The sequence below is a fragment of the Coturnix japonica genome, chromosome 14 (assembly GCF_001577835.2).
Source record: "Coturnix japonica isolate 7356 chromosome 14, Coturnix japonica 2.1, whole genome shotgun sequence".
Classification (NCBI taxonomy): Eukaryota; Metazoa; Chordata; class Aves; order Galliformes; family Phasianidae; genus Coturnix; species Coturnix japonica.
In genome coordinates, this window is record NC_029529.1 from 8,864,594 (window position 1) to 8,885,831 (window position 21,238).

The following is a 21,238-nucleotide window of genomic DNA, read 5'->3' on the forward strand; positions in this document are numbered from 1 at the left end:
TTTTTTCTTTTTTTATTTTACTTGCTTCCTTTAGCAGAATTAAATGCTTTCCAGCCCTAGCTGTAAGCCAGCTAAAGGTATCGTGCAAAATTTACTATGCAGATAAAAAGATGGGTGTTTGCTTTTCTTTTATTGCTGAAAATACAAGTTTGCAGCCATGGATGTTGATCAGGTGTGGAACTGTTTGGGATTTGGGTTCAGACCAGGAATTCCAGCTTCTGCAAATCTCCTAGAAATGCTTTTCTGGAAATTAAGGAAGTGTTTACTTTCCTAAACGCATTAAAGGAAAGAATTTCCTCACGGTCTTATGTGTGGATTTGTTTGCTTGATGTGCATGATGTGCTATGAAATTTGCTACTCATTTCTGTACTATTTCATCAGTCCACTTATGTCTAAGTGCAATAAAAGCTTAGTTAAATTTCTCTCCATACATAGAGTATTGCTGACATGAGAGACAGGATGAAAGCACTGGAAGAATTATAGCCTGAAGAAAATCCCAGCCAGTCCACCTTCATTAACTTTACTCAGCCTCGGCAAGTCTGAGGTGCATTTTGCAAATAAACTTGGAAGGAGCAGGACAGTGGAAAGGTACCTGGGGTCTGAAAGGGTTTGTGGCCCGTGCTGGACAGGGAGTAGCTGCAGAGTTCAGAACTTGACCTAGGATCTGGGAAACAAAAGGAAACAACAAACAACACTCACAATGCTGTGTCACTACTTACCTTCAGCATCCCACAGTTAGCTGTAAACTGGTAATGGGGTGACTTCTATGCACCTCAGTGGTTATTTAAATGTCAGGACTTATGTTTTAATTACTGGGCTCTTTTTTTTTTTTTTTTTCCTTCTAATCCAATTTTTTAAAGTACTCAAGTACATAGAAATTGGTCAAAACATTCTTTTGATGTCTGTGTATAGACAGCTCTGGAAACCAGGTGATGAGCATAAAAGAAGTTGAATTCTCTAATTTGTGCTGTGCAGGGAATAGATGAAACTCGTTTATGAATATATAGCCAAGTGAATCACGTTCTCTGACTAATCTGCTCCTAATTCTCCAAGCCATCAAATACCTTGAGCCTGCCTGGAGACTGGGAAGGGTGATGGGCCCCATCTTTCTTTACAGGGCAAGAATTGATCCTAAGCTTTGCAGTAAAGTTGCTCCTGTTGTCAGATAAACCACTGCTCAGCTGCTGCTTGATGGGGTGAAGAGGTCTATATTAAAGATATTGAGAAAGTGTTAAAATGTTTAAATAGCTGGAAAAGTTACATCATATCCATGAGTAGGAATAGGCACCTGATTTTGGGCTTCACGATGCACTTGAGTGCAACTGAGAGACCGAAGGGGAGGACAAGTCCTCCCATGTAGCATAGCTGGCATTCAGTTCCCTTTTGTATTTTTCTTCCTTGTTTGCTGGAGCAAACATCATTTTATTATTCTGTCTACTCAAATTCTTTTGCTCATTGTATATTAATTTAAATGAATGAGTTAATGAGAATTTCTCTTATGCATCCATTTAATTTCCAAGTGCAGCAGTGTATGTATAATTGCTCAGCTGAGCTCTCATTTTGATGTACTTGCTTCATTTTCAAGTAATAATTTCAGCCCTTTCTCAGGAGCAGGGACTGCTTTTCCCTCTGTGCTTTTTTCTGCCATAGCACCAATCATTTCTATATTGTTTTAATGATTCTATTTTTATTTATACCTCACTCTATGCTTTGTGTTGAATTTTGCTTATAAATACTCCACATAAAATCTGCTCTATCTTGGAGGTTTATGTGAAGCTATAAGAAAAGCAATTTTTCAGAGGAAGAAAATAATGGAATATTTTACTTGATCACCACAAGTGGTTTGATATTTTCATAGCAAGAAAATGTTAGTGTTTTGTTTCAAGGGAGGGACTGTATGATCATAAATCTAACTTCTGTATGAGATTGGTTGGACAAAGAAAAAAAATGGAAGTGTTCTTCATCTCCAGGCATGGGAATAAAGCATTTGGCATTCAGAAATCTTTCACTGTGGATAGTTCTGTACATTTTATTTCTCACAGGTTTTCATTTCATATTAGACTGGAATAGAAGTTACAGTTTCTTTTGGATCAAGAAAGCTGTTGTTGATCTAAATCCTATAAATGGGCTAGCATTTAAACTCAGATGTGATTTTCATTCCACAGCCAGACCATATGTTATCATTTGATAGATTAAGATGAGGTGAGTACAGTCACATCCTATATACGGGCACGTATAGTGACATCTTGTCATCCAACTGTAGGAGCAAAACAACCTTTGGACCACACTTAACAGCCACTTGTAAGGGGAGGCCGGAACTTATTTCTGTACAGGTGGCTTCAAGGTGTGTTCACGAGATGTGGCACTGTAGCATGGGCTGTACTCAGTTATTCTTCGTATCCTTTGGGATAAATGAATCTTATGGAAAGAAATGTTTACAAGGAAATCAGATATACTCGTTTATTCTAAGGCTGTACTATTTATTACTATGGAAATTATTACATCTTTGAAAATGGATAGCTGTTGAACTGCAGCTTTTGTATAAGTGCCTTTTTATGAAACAGTCATTGTGCAAATACAGTCTAAAGACTGAGTGATAATTGCTGGCTAAGCTGTATTGCTGAGAATAACAGTTAATTACTGCTCTAATTTGCTGGGCTAAACTTTTACTGACCCTTGCTGATTTAATCTGAAATAATGTTACTCTCAGTATTTTCTTAATAGGAATGATGATTAACTTTCAGACAATGGATTTTGGTAAATGGCTTTTCTTAACCGATTGTGTTTGGCATCAGGTCGTCCATCACAATGTATAGTTTCTGCCCTCTGCTTTTTATTTCTTTTCTTGGTATGAATATATGACTTCAGTGATGGGATTTCAAGGCTGTATATTCAAGTGAAGGTGTTTTGTTGATTAAAAAGTAAATAAATTCATATGTAACATCTTTAATTTGTTTTGCACTATTCATCTGTTTCTAATGGTGCCTCCAGTGTGCTGAATGTTTTCTCTGGACCTGTGTCAGCTCCTGACAGCAGTGCTGGTATAGGTGTTAAGAATAGTGGAGCACCATCAGAAATGCCGTTTGTAGGGGAAATGGTTATGTGCAGAGTGCCCAGCAAAGAACCTGTGGGGTATGGAGCCTGCACCCTGATCCTCCCCTCCTGCAGTCCCTTCATAAAGGATCAGTGTCTGCTCCAAAGTACTGCACAGCCTCTGCATGCACCACAGGTCCTTGCACAAAAGGGAGATCTGTTTCAGATTAATTATTCATCTTATCTATTAACATAACCTGAAATGTCATCATCTGGTGAACTCTGGGTTGTTAAAGAGGGAATTAGGATTCATGGAGAGGAGTGCCAGGATAGCCTAGTGAGAGTGGTGCTGTGAAGTCTGGCTCTGTTTCTCCACCTTACATCCATACTTAAGGAGTTTTCCTTTGGTGGAGTATATTGCAAAGGGTCATGACACTGCTTTTTCTCTTCCTTTTAGTTGTATGTCATGTGACAGTTAGCCATGGCCCATCTGAGAGTGATCAATGCTTCAGAATATAAGATCTATATTTCAGTAAGGTGTTTCATGATGGTGAAAGGTTACACATGCTATGGATAGCAAGTATCAACCAGAGAAGGCTGGGATGCTACTTTCCAGTGTCAGTATTTCAGGCTGAATTTTGGATAGCTGAAGATCCACAAATTATTTCTAAAGGACCTGCAAAGCACGAGCAATCCTGTACTGTGTAAATTTAACACTGTAATTCTAGGATGTGACACTGGGGGCACGAATGGAGACAAATCAAGACACGCTCGTAGGGCAAACCACAGTCCCTTGTGCGTTATATATTGAAATCTAAGTTGCAGCTGCAACTTTCTTAACAAGCTTTGTTACACAAGGCCCCCGAAATGTAATGAGCACTCATCTTTTATGTGTGGCACTGAAGGCACTTAACTTGTGAGGACAGGAGTTCTGTTTGTTAGCCATTCTACATGTAAGGCTTTTACTCAAAGGAACTAAGAAGATTGCCATCTAAACACCTTTGCGCAGTTCTGGTAATGAATATGAGCTTCATATTGGTAGGCAATCTGTATCAGTTGACTGAATACTCAACACCTTTCAACATCATACATACATACATCTGTATGTAGTATGACAGTCAAGTATGGAAGCATTTCTAGAAAGGATTACTATGTCTTGCAGGGACCTTATCTTAGCAGTTTGAACATTTTCTTTCTTTAAGTTGTTTTCCTCAAGATGTTCATTGTAAGTCAGAACCATGCGTAAAGATATTTTGCTTCTACTTAACTAAGGAATGGCAATTTAAACTCCATTATTTCACACCAAAAATAAATAGTTTTACTGCCTGCATAAGAATCTCAGTAATTTGAATATATGTAGGTAAAGCTTTTCTGCCTGGTGTATTATTTGCACTTGGGAACAGTGCTTGGCAAATAACTTGATGTGTGACATTCTTGCAGCTAAATAAATTGATGCCTCCTTAAGCAGAGCACCAAAAAGAAAATGTAGCTTTACCTCAAAGATGTGGAACAGTGTGGGTGGTGTCGGAAGAAATACATGCAGCACAATTTTTTGTCTGCATATGTTACCTTACCTTACTTCCCCTCCATCGTAGTGTGCAACTGTAAATGCTCATGTCCTCACCTGGTTAGCACGTTGCTATTGTAAAACTGATCTTCCTAGGTCTGAATTCCACACCCTTCCTCAACACCCTGTGCTCCTTTTCATATGAATGGTGTTATTTATGCATTGCTGATCTGAGCTATGATTTTTCAAAGGCTCTGAAATGAATATCAGTGAAACACCATCCTGTGTTGGTACTTTGGTCTATGTTCTGACCAGTGGGTTTCATTCTGAGATGTAGTCAGCCACCCTCTCAGCTCAAGCTTGGCTGGTATGAACATATTGGTGTAGACCATTCATCTCAGAAATGTAACTGAAATTGCTTCTGACCTGCTGCTATTAAGTATACAATGGAAAACGATAATCACTGTGAGCCTGATGGGCTGATCACTCTGAGAAATATGTAATTCCTATTAGCATAACAGACAAGCAGCTGTTGCTTTGCCCAAGAGGTCAAAGGAGCCTGAAGAGGAAAATACAAAGAGGATAAGCATAAATGGCATTTTCCTCAAGTACCCTCTCTTCAGATCTGCTGATTGTACATTAGAGCAGAGGAGCACACAGTATTCTGAAGCACTTCTTTCTAGGTGAATTAAAAAGCAGCACACATGCTCTGGATAAGTAGGTGAATTTTGTGACTTTGCTTTCCAAAAGCAAGTGAATCAAGTTCACACCTCTTCTCGCTTAGCACACAAACCACCTGGGCGACCAAAATGAATCTGTCTTGATCTTGAAGAGATCAAGAAGAATCTTGAATCTCACATCTTATCCTCATCTTCCTCCGTTGCTTGGATATCTCCTACAAATCTCTGTTGCCATGGGAAGCTGCTCTGAGTGGTTCCTTGAACTCCTTTTATCCTTTCTCTTACAAGGTTTCCTTCCCATCTGTCTGTTTGTCCTCTCAGCTAGCCTCACGCTTCTGGATTTCTCTCTTCAGTCCAACGAGGCTGAGCTGGTTTGGGGTTGGCCAGTCCTACGGTCCTGGCTTATAGGGGAAAAGCACATGGTAAAAAGTTAAACTGGCTTTACCTGCTTAATATTTCATACTCACCATTTGGTGAAAGGGGGTGGTGGGGGAGGTTGTTTGTTGCCTTCATTTTTACTTGTTAAGTGTAGATGTATGGAAATGACTTAGTTAATGGTTTTCTGGCATCTCATCCCACAACAAGTGAAAAGTATATTAGCATTCAATTGAGACCAAATGTTTTCAGATAAAGAGATGATGTCTTAAGATATTGATATTTAGTTATGCATGTATTTCTATATAATGTAAGGCTTTTATGCACAATTATGCCATACCTACAAGAAGTAATCAGCCTATTTAGCTTGGCTCAGCTGCCAAAAAATGACAAATTGCTACAGATTCTGGATTTAAGACTGGATTCTTGGCTGTAACCAATGGAATCATGGTGAAGTTTTTGACTTTGCTTACAGGATGAGTAAGTTTGCATGGTATATGTTTTAAGGTTCCTAATAGTAGAAATGGAATGAAAAACCTTTCTGTGAAATTAATTGTTACATGAGGTTTAAGCAAATCATTATGCAGAATTTTCCTGTGCAAATTACTCTGTGATGCCACCTTACAGTGAAGTGAAATGGTTTGTGTGCAAGCTATCAAAGAGCTGGAATGAAAGTTTTTCTTAAGGATGAATTACTGCGTAACACTTATTCTTCTAAATTTCTACAAATCATTCCAGCAACATGTAATTTTGGTTCCACGGCAGTAATAATGTAAACACATGAAATGTTACCATTGCCAAATAATTTATGTGCTTAATATCTTGTGGGTAAACCTTTATCAAATGACATGAAAATACCTGTTGGTTCACGTTTTTTAATTAGGCACAATCATAACCTTGTTGATGTCATTTCATTTTTCCTTTCCCTGTCATGGTGGAATGGGAGCTGAGGCAGAACCTCCAGTGTCCAATGTTTGCACAGCCTGAGAATGAGAGCCCAGATGGTGTGCTCCAGCCCAGAGAACAGATCCTGATCTCTGTGCAAAACTAGTCATCTTCTGTAATTAACTTACACGTTTACTGTATGATGGCATGTTGAGTTACTTTAACTTCATTAGGTGACATTGTGTTATTTGAAGAATGTGAAGAATTGAAAATCAGTGGATTCTGCAATGATCTTTAGAATCCTGAATACTCATGTCTTGCTATGTGTTTATTTGCTGTTCTGATGCAGCTAAAACCCATGGTGAGTGATGAATCTCACAGCTGGCCCCCATGTGTCAAAAAGGCAGTATAAAATGAAATGGATACAAGAAAGAAAAAAATAACTGTTAGCTGGCAAAATTCTTAGGATGAAACCAAGATCTGAAAATACAGAGACCTCTACAAAATAAATTCCTGCAGGTTCCCTTGGGATATGTAAGAGAACACGCTTGATGAAGCTGGTGCTAACCTTTCACAATCACACTTCTGATATTTATTCCTTGAAATAACAAAAAGGGACGTGTCAGCTGTGGGAAAGCTATCATGTACTTCATTGCTTGCTGCTGTCCTTGTCTAACTTGAGTGTTAGAGCAAACTTTTAAAATAAAATGTAAGCCCTCCATTTCTTCTTTTTGTTGACCTTCATTGTTTAGTGGCTCTCTGTTTGCACAGTTATGTGACATGGTAAGAAATTTGCCATCCTTTTTTAGCTCTGTCAGAGGGCCTTCTTCTTCTCAGTAACTAATGGTAGAACCATCTTTACAGGTCTGTGAAGGCAGATTTGGAGAATATAAGATCCATCCTTGTCTGTAGAGCCTCTGCTCTGCTGAATGTTTTTCTATATGTGAAAGAAGTGAAAAGTCCTAAGGAAGGAGATCTTTTCTTCTCTTTGTACTAATATTTAAGTTCTTTCCACAGTCACATACTGCTCTGCTTCTCCTGAAAGTACAGAGTTTTGTATAATTTCCCCCCAAATTGCTCCCATGGTGATAATGGAGGAGTTTTCTCCCTGGGTGCCTCTGTGATATTTGTATTGGGAATTGCATGTTTTATACTCTTAATGAACAGAGGCAGGAATTTAATAACATAAGAATTTAAAAGTGCGGAGGGTTTCTTGGAAGGAAAGCCTTTTCTTTCAGCTCCCCCACTTCAGTGTTTACATTTACTGAGAATTTTGTATGGGTTTATATGGAAAGCAGATCACATGGATGTGAAAGCTAAACACAATTCGCCTTTTATTAAATAGGGATCATTGCATCATTTCAAACAGTCCAGGGCAAGTAGTACCATGGCAGCACACTGCGAGATACATTTTTCACCTACATTTGATAATGTTAAAAATAATTTTCTTCTCTGTATTTTAGATGTGATGTTAAATGATTCAGCTTAAACTCATGACTGATCACCTGTTTTCAGTTTTTGCAGTCTCCATAAACGTGCCAAATAGATACTGTAATTCATTAAACAGGAAACAGCTTCTTCTGTATATGTAGATTTACTGTGTGCCTTAAAAGTAATATCAAATTGAACACCTGAGTTACGGGGGCATAAAATAAGAGAACAACCATTATTTTTCTGGATCTCTTTGAAGGATACAAACAGCGAATGAAGCAATTGACATATTTTAAAGTCCTACCTGTAGTCTCATTGTAATAAAAATCTTTATAACTGAATATAATCATTCTGTAGATTGCTTTTTAAATTGCATTCCATGTTATTTCTTGCTTCTTGTCCTAATATTGTTAAACATAAATTTGAAAAGTCCCTCAAGTGGAAAATTGATTTTTGTCTTATGTTGACCCCTATTTCGTTCTGATTTAGCATTGTGTTTTCATATAGCAAAGTAGTATGGTATTTTAGATAACTAAACAACGATTGCTGCTCCTTCCCTAGCAGCCACAGTCTGCTGGCAGGGCCAACCTCTGCAGTGACAGCGGCTGTAAATCTGTCCTGCTCATCTCATGGAAAAGGTAGAGCAAGGAAACTTAAGGCATTGTAATAACAGCTGAGGGTGTGCTTTTGAGAGAAGAATTCACATAGTTTGTTGGAATTAGGGAAGTGACATGTGCAATTCTTGCAGTTGTAACAGAGTTATAGACATGGTTCGTGCTAATGAAAAAGCTAATTAATCAGTGAACTAAGAGAACTAAAGAGAACTGCTGTCTGTTCTATGCATAGGCATAGGTATGTTGAAGTGCAGACTTGTAATGGCAGTTTTACATGATATGCAATATGGCTGCTTCATTTCTGTACAGCGTGTCTCTTGGAATTTAGTTCCACTGTGACTAAGACTTACTATGAATTTACTGAGTCCAAGTCTGATGAATCTAAAGCTGAAGATGAGATGTTTAAGCTTGAGTGAAGCTTGTGCTTCCTCAGTAAGTACTGAGTTCAGTGGTCTTCATGTGACAAAGCTACTGGAAATATCTTCCATAAATACCTGTTTGTCACTCTTTGGCAAATATTTTAATTAGTTGTGGTACTCGCAATCAGCCTTGCTTATTAACAATATGAATATGATAGAGCAAAGGAAGTTCTATAAACACAACAGAAGCTTGGTAGCTGTGGTAGACTTAAGAATTAGAATTAGAGATACACTTCTTTTTATGTTCGTCCAAAAGTTGTAATCTTTCACTGTATTTTGTATTCTAGGATGTGATGTCAACATTCTTCCAATTTGGGGCTTCTATCCAGCAGGAAGCCATCGTCATGCTTAAGATCATGCAGGATTATGACTGGCATGTGTTTTCTCTTGTAACCACCACCTTCCCTGGATATCGAGACTTCATCAATGTCATTAAGACCACAGTGGAAAATAGTTTTGTGGGCTGGGACATGCAGAACATCATCATACTTGATACTGCCTTTGGGGATGCCAAGACACAAATTCAGCTGAAAAAAATCCATTCATCTGTCATCCTGCTCTATTGTTCCAAGGACGAAGCTGTCTACATACTAGATGAGGCTCGCTCACTGGGCCTTACCGGGTATGATTTCTTTTGGATAGTTCCAAGCCTCGTTAGTGGTAACACAGAAATTACTCCCAAGGAATTTCCTTCAGGACTCATTTCAGCATCTTATGATGAATGGGACTACAGCTTAGAAGCTCGGGTGCGGGATGGCCTTGGGATTATTGCTACTGCTGCATCAGCCATGCTGGAAAAGTACTCCTTCATTCCTGAAGCAAGAACTAGCTGCTACAGTCAACTGGAGAAAAATGACCGGCCATCTCACACTTTGCACCAGTAAGGTTTATTGTCTTTTATTTTCTTTTCTATGCAACATGGGTAATTTTCCACTGTAGTAGTATTATATGTCTCTTGAAGCAGAAAAATAGTTCTTGCTAATGCCATCACACTCCTTTCAAACAATGAATTTCAGAAGTTCCAAGGGAAGGTGCAGTAAGAATGGCTACATTTCTAACTGTACACATGGAAATGGTATGTGTTGTTGAGAACAAACTCTGAGTCTGATGTCGAAGGCAATAGAAATTGGTTTTAAGTGGTATGAAATTAAGTTAATAAAATAGTGCCATTGCATACCTGAACTGTGAGGTACAATATCAACAAGCTATTGAAGGCGTTGCCTTGTTACTGGGACTCTCATTTGCATCAGCAGGAAGATGGTAATATTTCAGAAGAAAAGAGATATGTAATGTTAAGTAGGTGTTCCTGGATATTATAGAAATATTAGATTAGTTACCCAGCTTTTACTACCTAATAACTGAAATCTGTCAATTCTTCTTGTGAGCATTTCATCTTTGTCACTTCCTCTAGAATAGCTTTAAATCTCATCTACGTAATCCAAGTTGGTGCGGATGTTTTCTCAGAGTAGTTTTTTCATATGGGAACTGGTAAGGTTTAAATGAGGATTCTTTGTTATTTATTTATTAATTTTGTCCTTTCATTTATCCCCTTTGGATGTGGCACTTGTTACTTGTATCCCAAATGCTGCATAATAGATGCCGCACAGAAACAATTTTTTTTTAATCTAATTTTTGAGAGGAAGTAGAAGGAATCTTGCATATTTTTATAGCTCTTCACAATCTCTCCTAGGGATATTACTAAGCAGCATTTTTGAAATTTGTTTTGACTGAATATTGCAGATGCAGCTCTTTACAGTAAAGGAGGTTGGAATTACCAGAAAAAGAAAAATCAGTGACAGTTTCATTTGGGAGTTTATGGGATGTTTTTAATCTTTTGAGATGTATCTGCATATTTAGTTTGGGAGTTGATTGCTGTATGATGTCCTGGAATGGTTGTTTTTTTCTTATAAAATGACATCTTTAAGATACAACATGCTTCAGAAACTCCCTTGTAGGCCAAATAGTGCTGAGTAAATGGATTTTAACACTTCACACATGTAGTGCATAAACATTAAGGGCAGACTTAGGAAACTGGTACACCCTTTTTTAGGTATAACTTCAGTAGGTAGGTGGACATCGTACTTTAGGTATGACACTTCTACTTTTTTTTTTGTGCATCCCACCTTTCCTATCTCTAAGCCTCTGCTTCTAGAACTGTCCAAATTCACTGAAGGGACTGCAGAAAATCTGTAACTCTTTCTTTGCTACCACTCATTCCCCAGGAAAATGCCAGTAGGCAGCTCTGTTTTGTCTTGCCATTCTGGCATGGCTTCTGTAGAGCTGTCACTGGCCACCCATGACAGGAGTCACTGCTGGGAGGACTGTCCTACCCATACCATGTATGCAACCCCTAAATGATGCACTGGCTGGAATAGATAAAATTTAAAGCTTGAACTGCACAGGTTTGGCGATTCACAGCTGTGGAGCTGAATTGGGCGTTCAGCATTCAGTGCAAGTTGTCCTTCTTCAAAGTATCATTTTTTTTCTGATGAAAAATGTATGACTGTGAGAATAGGATTTGTGAGTGATTGGACAGTGAGATTAGACTTCACCAGGAGATTCTGCGCTGAATGATGCACATTCAGTGGTATTTTAACACAGTGTATTTTGGTTAATAAAGTCTTTTTATGCTGCAGAACACTGAGCTGCAAAGTGAAAATATATTTTCTGTACAGAAGATGCTTTGAGCTTCTCCAGCATCACACAAACAGGAAACAGGTTGCTTTAAATTTAGAAATATTAGTATTACACTAAAACGAATAAAGTTTAAATAGACATCCTTATGTAATAACTCCCCAAGACTATTCTTGTCACATTTAAGTGGTAAGAAAAGTAAGTTTATAGAAGCATTTAGCACTGCAAAGTAATCTCTGGGAGCTCACCAGTGATGACAAAGTGAATTAAGCAAATTCATTGTATTTTATTTTTCTCACCCCTAAATGTTAATTATATTTTTTTTCCCTAGATGAAAGGAATCTCCTAAATTGGCATTTTATTCTAAGATGTAATCTTTGTAGTTTCAGGCCACAAATAGTGCAGCTTTGTATATTCTACTAAAAGATAAATGGGTAAGACCATGTTTTAAGGAGCTTGAACAAAGGATTTTGGAAGGCACTTACAGTGGAAAAGGGCTGGAATATTGTAAACAGCTGATGGACCTGGGGTGCTGTACTGGGTTGCTGTTTGTGCTGGATATTAATGGTAGAGAAATGGGGCTGCACAAAGGGGAATTTCTTCCCAGTTCAGGAGCAGACCACTCAGTGGAGAGCAGAAAAGTGACTCCTTTGCCCGAGCAAAACCAAGCTCGAGAGGAGAGCAGAAAATAGGATTTTAAATTATATCAGTTATAATGACAGTCTAATTCAGCTTTAAACTGAGTATTGTGTTCTAAGCCAATGCCATAATAGCTAATTTGCGTGTAAATGGAAATAGGTAATGCTTTATGTGCTGCTTCCCACATCTAGTGAGGTTCATCTCCACTTATAAAGAAATTCAATGTAAAGAAAGCTATGAAGTGAAAGCTCCTCCTCCCTCTTTTTCAAATCCTTTGTGTATTAAATTGGCTTGAAGTTATATATGTTTTGAAGCACACAATTTATCCTTCCCATGTCATGGCAATTCTAAAATGCTTTTATTAGGTTTCTAGACCCAGAAAAAATCTGGTTTGCTTTAGTTTTTGGAATGGTCCGATCATGTTCATTTCTGATACAAGTGCAAAAATTTACAAGTAAAGGCTTTAAAATAAAATAGGGAAATAATTTTCAACACATTTAAAATGTGTTTCTATGTATTCAGATCTTTTGCCATTCATGTAAGACCCGCAATCTTCTAATACTGAAAAATATTGTTGTGTGAAATAGCAGCATCAGCACTGCAGGATGTCTAGAATTAGCAGTTCATTACAGTAGCGTCAGTTGAGCAAATGCTCTCTCTCTTACAAAGGAGCATCTAAACAAACAGCAAAACAAAATAATCCTATTAGTTGTCATGGAAAATTCGACTGCTGTATGAATAAAATTACTTCTGCATGATTTAGTAGAATACTTGTGTTTAGAAGTCATAACTGTGTTGAGCTATGGTGGGTTATGACTGAAAAAAAAACATTGATATGCCTGTCCAGCAGTTAGTTGTTGACCAGGCTGTGTTTAGTTACATCCAGTTTCCAAATACAACCAAAAATATACAGGATTTGGAGGCTCATCTTTTTGTAGGGAAGTTGTGGGGCTAAAAATCTGTCCAAACTGCTCTGGGCAGGCTGTGGTTTCATGCTCTGGCCACACACAGTTTCCATTATTCACTGTCACCTAAGCAAGAGAGCAGCAACTGTCTGAATTCCAGAGAGGTCCAGTTTGACGGCCTATGATAACATTTCATTTTCTTATCTATCCTGTTGTTCTGCTGTTGCAAGTTACCTATGAAATGTCTGCTCCAGATGATGAGAATGTGCTGTCCCTGAAGTCCTGGTATTCATTTATCAAGTTCAATATTTCGATGCCAGCTTTTAGCAAAGACAGATGCATTTTCCTCTTTTTCTTTCAAGTGAACTCAAGTATTACTTGGACACAATGCTTTGATTGATAATCCAGCGTATCTGTTTAATGTTTTCCAATTTTCAGAGATTTGTTCATTTCATTAAGTTCTGTCAAAAGACTTGGGGGGGAAAAGAAAGTATCATCTGCTTTATAGTCTGTTTGAAGATGTATTGTTATTTAATTGCATAGGGAGCAAAATGCTTTTTTACTAGTAGAGATGCTCTGCAGAAAAACTAAGTATATTTTCATAGAATCAGAGACTGGTTTGGGTTGGTTGGAAGGGGTCTTAAATTGTAGAATCACAGCATCATAGAATGGCTTGGGATGGAAGGGACCTCAAAGATCATCTATTTCCAATCCTTCTGTCATGGGCAAGTTTGCCCCTAGATCAGACTGTCCAGGAACTCATCCAGCCTAGCCTTGAACTGCTCCAGGGTTGCGGCATCCTCAACTTCTCTGGGCAGCCTGTGCCAGTGCCTTACCATCCTCTGAATGAAGAATTTCTTTCTAACATCTAACCTAAACCTCCCCTTTTTATGTTTAAATCCAGGTGCCTAATGCAACCTTAGCACGTTTGCTGACACAGCAGAAGGTTGTGCTGCAGTTCAGTGAGACCTGGACAGACAAGGGGAGTTGAGCAGAGATGAAACTCATACAGTTCAACAGCACAAGTGTAGAATCCTACACCCGGGGAGGAATAACTGCATGCATCAGCGCAGATTAGGGGTTGACCTGCTGGAGAGGAGCCTTGCAGAGAAGGACCTGAGTGTTCTCATGGACAACAGGTTGCCCATGAGCCAGCAGTCAGTGTGTGTTCATAGCAGTGCACAACATAGCATAGAGGGATGATCTGACTGTCACCAAAGCTTCTGTGTTCGCATACGCTGCTTACTTGGTTTGTAGGGAGACAGCTAATTTGAGTATACTCTCTAATTAGGACTTTGGTATGCAAGGATGCACTAAATCTAACTTAGTTTCAGTGAGCATATTTTAAACACTAGCAGTTAATTTCATTTATTTTAATTCATGTGCTGTAAGTGCCCTCTTCAGTAGCATAAAAGTTTTCAGCATAGTATAGTTCTATATAGTTGCATTAAACAACAGAAACTGAGTTGATGAAACTTGTCGTTGTTTCCCTCAAAATAAAACTGAACTTCGCCAGCATCCTGACATGATGCTGGCACACTGACAGAGTGATTCTGAAATTACAGAAAGCTTGTATCAGATTTCTTTCCCCGGTTTAAGGAAAGTTTAAGGTCCTTCTGTTTAAGAAGCGGACGGACCAAGTCAGTTTCCAGCTTATGAGGCTTCCAGAACAACAGCAAAACCCAAAACAAAGCAACAACAAAAGAACAAACGTGGCCTGTTCATTTAGTTGAACACAGCCAGTTTTGGGGCTGGTAGCAAGTTTTGGAATTCAAAATAGAAATATGAAGGATGCTGGAGATGGTGTTGCTGCAGAGAACCAGGCAAGCTTCCCAGGGATGAGTTTGAGGTGCTGCTGAGATGGTGAAGCACAATATAACAACATTTTGTAAAAGAAGTGCTAATATGTTTACTAATAATAACATTAGCTCACTAAGCCTTCTGGTGTTTGATGGGTTATACTAGCCTGCAGCACCCACCCAGCCAGCTGGACCCTTCCTAATTTTGCTCCCACGCACCTCTTTTTTTAAAAGGGTTCCCCAAGAGTTTAGTTGCTGGTCTGGCAGAATTGGGGCAAAATGACATTTCCAGATCTGGTGTCATCTAGTGCTTTAAGGAACAGCTGGCACAAGGTACAAGTAGTTGGCGTGCCATTCCTTTTTCACAGTCACTGAGCATATTGTTCCTAAAACTTGAATCATCCATGCTGGCTCAAGGCCTAGGGAGACGCAGCTCCAGGAGCAGGAGTTATATTCAGGAGGCTGAGGGCTGGGGATGTGGAGGAGGAGGAAGAGGAGGAAGAGGAGGCTCTTTCTTTGCATTATTGGGAAGGACTTTAAGTGAGAAAAAAATCTTACATAGCCTATGATAAAAAATAGTCTTGACAAATACACTTATCTGTCTGAAAAACATATCGTTATCTTGTTTAATAGTGGTCTGTTTGAGACCTGCTTCTTCACATACTTTATACAACATATTATATCCTTTACACACAGACTTTCTAAAACTGATTTCATAGATGTTTTTCGGAAAGACTATTTCTTAATGATAAATCACTTTTCATCAGTTTTCTGTTGATGAGTATTTCCCAGATTTCACAGTAGCATCAGAATAAAGAAGCTTGGCCCCAAAAATATACAGAAAAAAATTAATAGCTTCAAAAAACAAAAAAAAAGAAAGGAAAAGATAAAGCTTGGATTCCTTCCTGCTTTTTTTAGGTATGATCCTGGGTGAATTCCAGGCCCAAACAGTCAAGATTATTAAAATGATTGGTTCATACTGTTGGAGATAAGCAAAATAGCATCAGATGATGTTGGTTGTGAGATATTTCAGCTCCTCTAAATCTCATTTTGGAAGTCCCTCATTTGGGAAAGAAGGAAGAAAGTTTGTTTTTTTTAATGAAGCTGGTGTTTCTCTCAGTCTCTGCTGTTTCCCTCCTTTGCCTGAAGTTGTCACAAACTCCAAACACTGCCCCATGGTGAGGAATTGGCTGAATAAAAAGTGATACTCTGTTGTGATGGCACTGGAGGGAGTTACGCGGTTTGCTGTGCTGGTGTGAGCTGCAGGAGTCGTGGCTCATGTGGGAACTTCAGGCCACGTGCTGGATTTCACAGGTCCAGTAACAAAGTTCTCGATCTTTCTGAATCTATAAACATTAAGTTGGAGATCTGGAGATCACTGTCTAACCTTGGTGCTTCAAAGAGCTGCTGTAAATTCAACATGAACGCATTTCTGTCGGGATGTTTCAGTATTTTTCTTTTCAATTTTATTTGGTGTTTGAAATCAAGGGGAACAATCCAACTAAAATTTGCATGAGAAGGGTTCAACTCTAGTCTGATCACCAGTGACTATGTAATGAAAATGCTGATTGGACACAAAGGCCTTATGTAGTGTGGTGGCTATGTGTGCTCCAGGACAACATTCTTGGATCACAGTTTTGTGGAAATGGGGGCATTTGTGCCTGACCCCATAAGAATCTGTGCTCACTGGGAGAGGGCTGTTCCGTATTTATGAATCAGAAGGGAGAGACCTCCTATAAATGAAAGTGGGGAAATAGGAATACAAGCAGTGCCTGCTTTCACATCGTGTCCTTAGTTTTCCTTGGCAGTGGCTCCCTCAGCATGCTATTCCTTGGGTCACAGCACGTTTAATTTTCAGCAGTGAGTGAGCATTGTTCTGGCTTCTTTCACGTACCTGCCAGCAAGTTCTGCCTGCTGATTTGCCACTTGCTCTCGAGGTGGCAAACAAGCTTTTTATTCCTGAGCAAGCTCTTTCAGTGCTGGATGAAAAATGTAGTATATGGGAAAGTAGTTCAACTGAAAAGCAAAGTTCTGCCGAGGGGAAAATTTTCACGCTGGAAGTCTGTCATAAAATATGAGTTGCTGTGATGGGTGAATTTATAAATTGCTGTCAAACTGGTGCTGAATGGTGTTAATATGGTTGTTTAGGGCAGTGCTCATTTAATTATTAACTGTTATGATACAATATCATTATTTCTCCTGGATCTGTCTTCCTTTATTTAGTGCGCTTTCTGCTGCTGGGATTTTCAGGCAGCTAAGTCTACACAAAGCCTTCTCCTTTGAATGTGACACAGAAGAATTATTTCTAAGTCAGATTCACCAGGAGGCCACACTTCTACTGTAGAAACAAATATACGGTGTAAAATTGCATCAGTTTCTTGTGTATATGAAAGCACTGTGCAGTGTGAGGAGTTTCTGGAGTAACCTTAAAGCCCTCCAAAGCACATCTCTCCGAGGGCTGGGATAATAGAGGTGTTAAGTGAAGAGTTCAGGAAGAACTCGTAGCTGAAAGCCTGGACTGAATTTCATCTCATAGATTACTCTGGGAACCAAATTGTTTCAGACTACAGACATAGAGTGGAGAGTATGCTGTCTTCTGGAAGTACCAATGGGTTTCCCAGTTGGATGGGGCGAACCGCTTTTCCTCTCACCCACAGGATAGCTTGGTCTGGCTCACACTGATAACCATGAGCTTGGATTTTGTTTTTTCAGTGTGACCAAAGAACACCAATACCGCTACCATCATTTTATTCATTTCCCTTTCATAGTGATTTTCATAAGTGTGGGAGTTCAGGTAATGTGCAGAATGATAGATTTTTGCAATATCACAGTCCAGGGAGCATGGCCTGTGTGCTCCAGCAGTTGAGACTCTTGGCAGCAAGATCCTCATATTTGTACTTTAAGTAAAAAGTGCATTTTCTCATCACTCTTTCTGACCCTGGAGCAGTAGAAGCAATCTGTTCTCACCATCAAACACTGAAGCTGTGGAAACTACTTTAAAAACAATGTCTGTGTTATTAATTGTATTATTTTTAACAAATAATAATTGTGCTTTCTCCTCTATTAAGACTCCCAAAAATGTTCAGTGTTTCTGCATTTGCAAACTGAGGCTTTACTAAAATTAACTTTGCATACTTGATGCTTTTTTGGAGCATTAACAGGATCTAGTGCGTGGACTTCATTGGTGCTTCTGATGACTGAATTAGTTTGCTCATTAACTGCTGGACAGCTGATTAATTTCTCATTATTTTTTTTTTTCCCCTTCTTTTTCCCTTCCAGGTTTATGATGAATGTGACTTGGGAAGGTAAAGATCTGTCCTTCACTGCTGATGGTTATCAGGCACACCCCAGGCTGGTGGTGATTGTACTGAACAAAGATCGTGTGTGGGAGAAGGTGAGCATCATCCATAGGTAAAGGACATGAGAGGAGGTAGGAGAGACTTGGCAGAACCATATTAAAGATGAGCAGACAGATTAATATCACGCTCATCAATAATGATATTCTGCTGTAGCAGGTTTGTCACAACAGTTCAGAGAAGGTAATTTTGTTTTATTCTGAGTAAGTCTAAGGAATTTTAATGAGGAAATCAATGTATCAGTGAAGAGATACCGCATGGGTTTCAGAAAGTTTTTATGAAATGAGCCTTTCATTTCTCTAGTACAATTTAGGATGGGTGACTGAAAACTATCCTGAAACTTTGACCTTAAGTGTCTGAGATTGCATGGATTTGTGTATCTTGACATAGTCCAGGATCTGTATGGAAAAGTCCTTTTACTTGTTGGCATTTTTCAACAGACTTGAAGCAGATATTATTCTCAATTTTGGCTCTGTTGTTTTGCAGGATAGTTGTGATTCCATGTGTTAAAAAGTGACACCTTAAGTATTTATATGCAGTATGGGGAAAAATGCAGAAGTATCATAGCCCCAGATCTATTTAAAATTCATAAAGCATGACTGTGCATTATCTAAATTGCTACTGAAATCTTTGAACTCTTTTGTCTGATAGTTTTAGGATCTCATAAATCCTCAGTTCTTTTTTGTAAGGCTGTCAGGTTCTTCATGACGTTGAATAATAATGACAAAATAAGAATTATTTGATGTAGGACATCTCAGTAAATATGCTAGTCATGCAAAACATAGAGAGTAGTCGTAGACTGGGCTGTGTGCCTCTTGACGTTCATTTGATGCAGACTTAATTCTCTGGATAAATTTAATTCTATCCCATTGTGTCAGTCGGAATTGTTGAAGAATCTCATGCTTAGTAACCATTATGACAATTACTTATCTAACTTTAAAATTCTGCAAGAGTCTCTATATCACATATATGGAAAAGTATTATCCTCCATGGGGAATATTAGTTTGGCACTTAGTGTAGCAAATGCTTATATAGGTAGACAACAACATTCAGGTGGTGTCATAAATTCATTTGGGGTTTTGATATTCCTTTAAAGAGAGCACTCACCTGACATGGGGGTATAGGTTAAATGCTCTGGAAAAATGAGTGAAGAAATGCTGAATATATGCACCAACAAAATTTCCAAGAAATAACTTGAGCCACATTTAACCTTTGGGTGTCTCCTGTATGAGAGCATGGATGTTTCTGTCCAGCTTTTGCTGTAGCTCACCACTGAGCATATTGTGTGGCAGCAGTGTACGCTCCACCTGCTGCACTGGGCTGCAAGGCTCTCTGTAGGAGGAAACCTACAGTTTTCATCTACCGTGTATTCCTCATACAGTCTTTAGAAAGAGGACACTGCTGCCCAGAAAATGTTATGCACCTACTCCTAGATTCTACCTAGATTTAGAGTCCTTTTGGAAGAGGCCAGATGAGATATTTTGGTAGAGACAGCCTGCCCCTAGCTGCAGTTTTGTCTCCTTCTCTATCGCAGGACTATGGGAAAGCAGCCAGGTTTAATTATGTCAGAGAAGAGAAGTGAAAGGCAGCCAAGAACGGGCTGTCACCACCAGAATTATTCCTCTGACCACAAGCTGATCCCTGCCTCCATGGATGAAGACAAATAAACTGACTAATCAATTATCCTAGCAAGCTGGAGGCAACTCTCAGCCGTATCGGAGCACCCCACATTTATAGCAGAGTTTCACTCTGCTCTTCAGAAATAACAGAAACGTTCCTCTGATTAGATGCACAAGGAGATTCTTGCCCACCCCAGGTTTAATTGAACATCTCTGTATTGCCATATTGATGTTCTTTCCAAGTTTCTTTCCAAGTTTCTTTCCTCACTTCATATCTTGTAGGAAAAATGAGAAAGAAATCGGCTTTCTCACTGCACTGCTTTGCTCAGTTTCAAAGCTGACATCTGTGGTCCAACATTTCCTGCTTTGAGTTTCCTGACAAGTGCACACATTTACTTCTGATTACAGCATTTCAATTAGTATCACAGAATTGTTTTACTGAAGTCTTATTAAGTATTCTCAGTCGTAGATGGAAAACATCAAATCCTAGAATCTAATTAAATGATTTGCTCATGTGAAAAACTGCCAATGCAACAGTCTGCTAATCCTTGTAATATAACTAATGTACACAGAAATTGAGTACTTGCTCTATTATTTATGTAAGAAAGAGTAATTGTGTTTTATGTGAAGATTTTTGTCCAGTATCCTCTTGAAAGTACAAGATTTAATATGAGAACTCAATTTTCTTTGGTTGCAGGTAATATTCTGCTTTTATTTAAGCACAGTTTTCCTTGGTCTCAAAGTTGTTATACTTGATTCAAGGCTCGAGGTTATAGAAAATTCATTCAAGCATAGTTGAAGAGCATACATCTTACCCCTAGGAAAATAAGCTCATTTTTCCATTGCAGATGACTCAGTATCAAAACTTTGAAATGGAAACTTTACATATAAATGGGATTGACTGAGGAATTTGTCCCATATCTGATTCTGAAAAAAGCTGGTTAGATGATAATAGTTTGAAGACTGAAAATCACTTTTGGGCATGTTCTGCAGGCATCCAGCAAGATATTTTGACAGATCATTGAGCAGCTGCTCAAACTTCTGACATCAACATTCATATTCTCCCCGCTAATCTTGACAGGCAACAGGGTTGCTGTTCTCAGACGAGATTTTTAAGGAGACAAGCTTAATGTTTCAATAAAACTTAATGTATTTGCCAGTGCTGCCCAATGATCACCAGAGCTCTGCAGCAACACTGTCTTTATCTGAAGAAAATCTCAAGGTCCATCAGTACCAGCTGCCAGTCCTCCATTAATATCATATCAATGCAGCGTAACCTTTATGTCTCACGCTGCTTGTTCACTGAGTTGCAAACGTCACAGGCTATTAGTTTTTGTTTCAT

General features: G+C 38.8%; 1 protein-coding gene across 1 annotated transcript in view; it reads left to right on the forward strand.

The window, feature by feature from the left end:
• The window catches only part of GRIN2A (glutamate ionotropic receptor NMDA type subunit 2A), a 133,050-nt gene that overhangs the window by 60,496 nt on the left and 51,316 nt on the right, over nt 1-21,238 (forward strand). The window contains exons 4-5 of the mRNA XM_015877139.2: nt 9,232-9,824; nt 18,201-18,315. Coding sequence (XP_015732625.1) covers nt 9,232-9,824; nt 18,201-18,315 — 708 coding nt within the window. The remainder of the gene's footprint in view (nt 1-9,231; nt 9,825-18,200; nt 18,316-21,238) is intronic.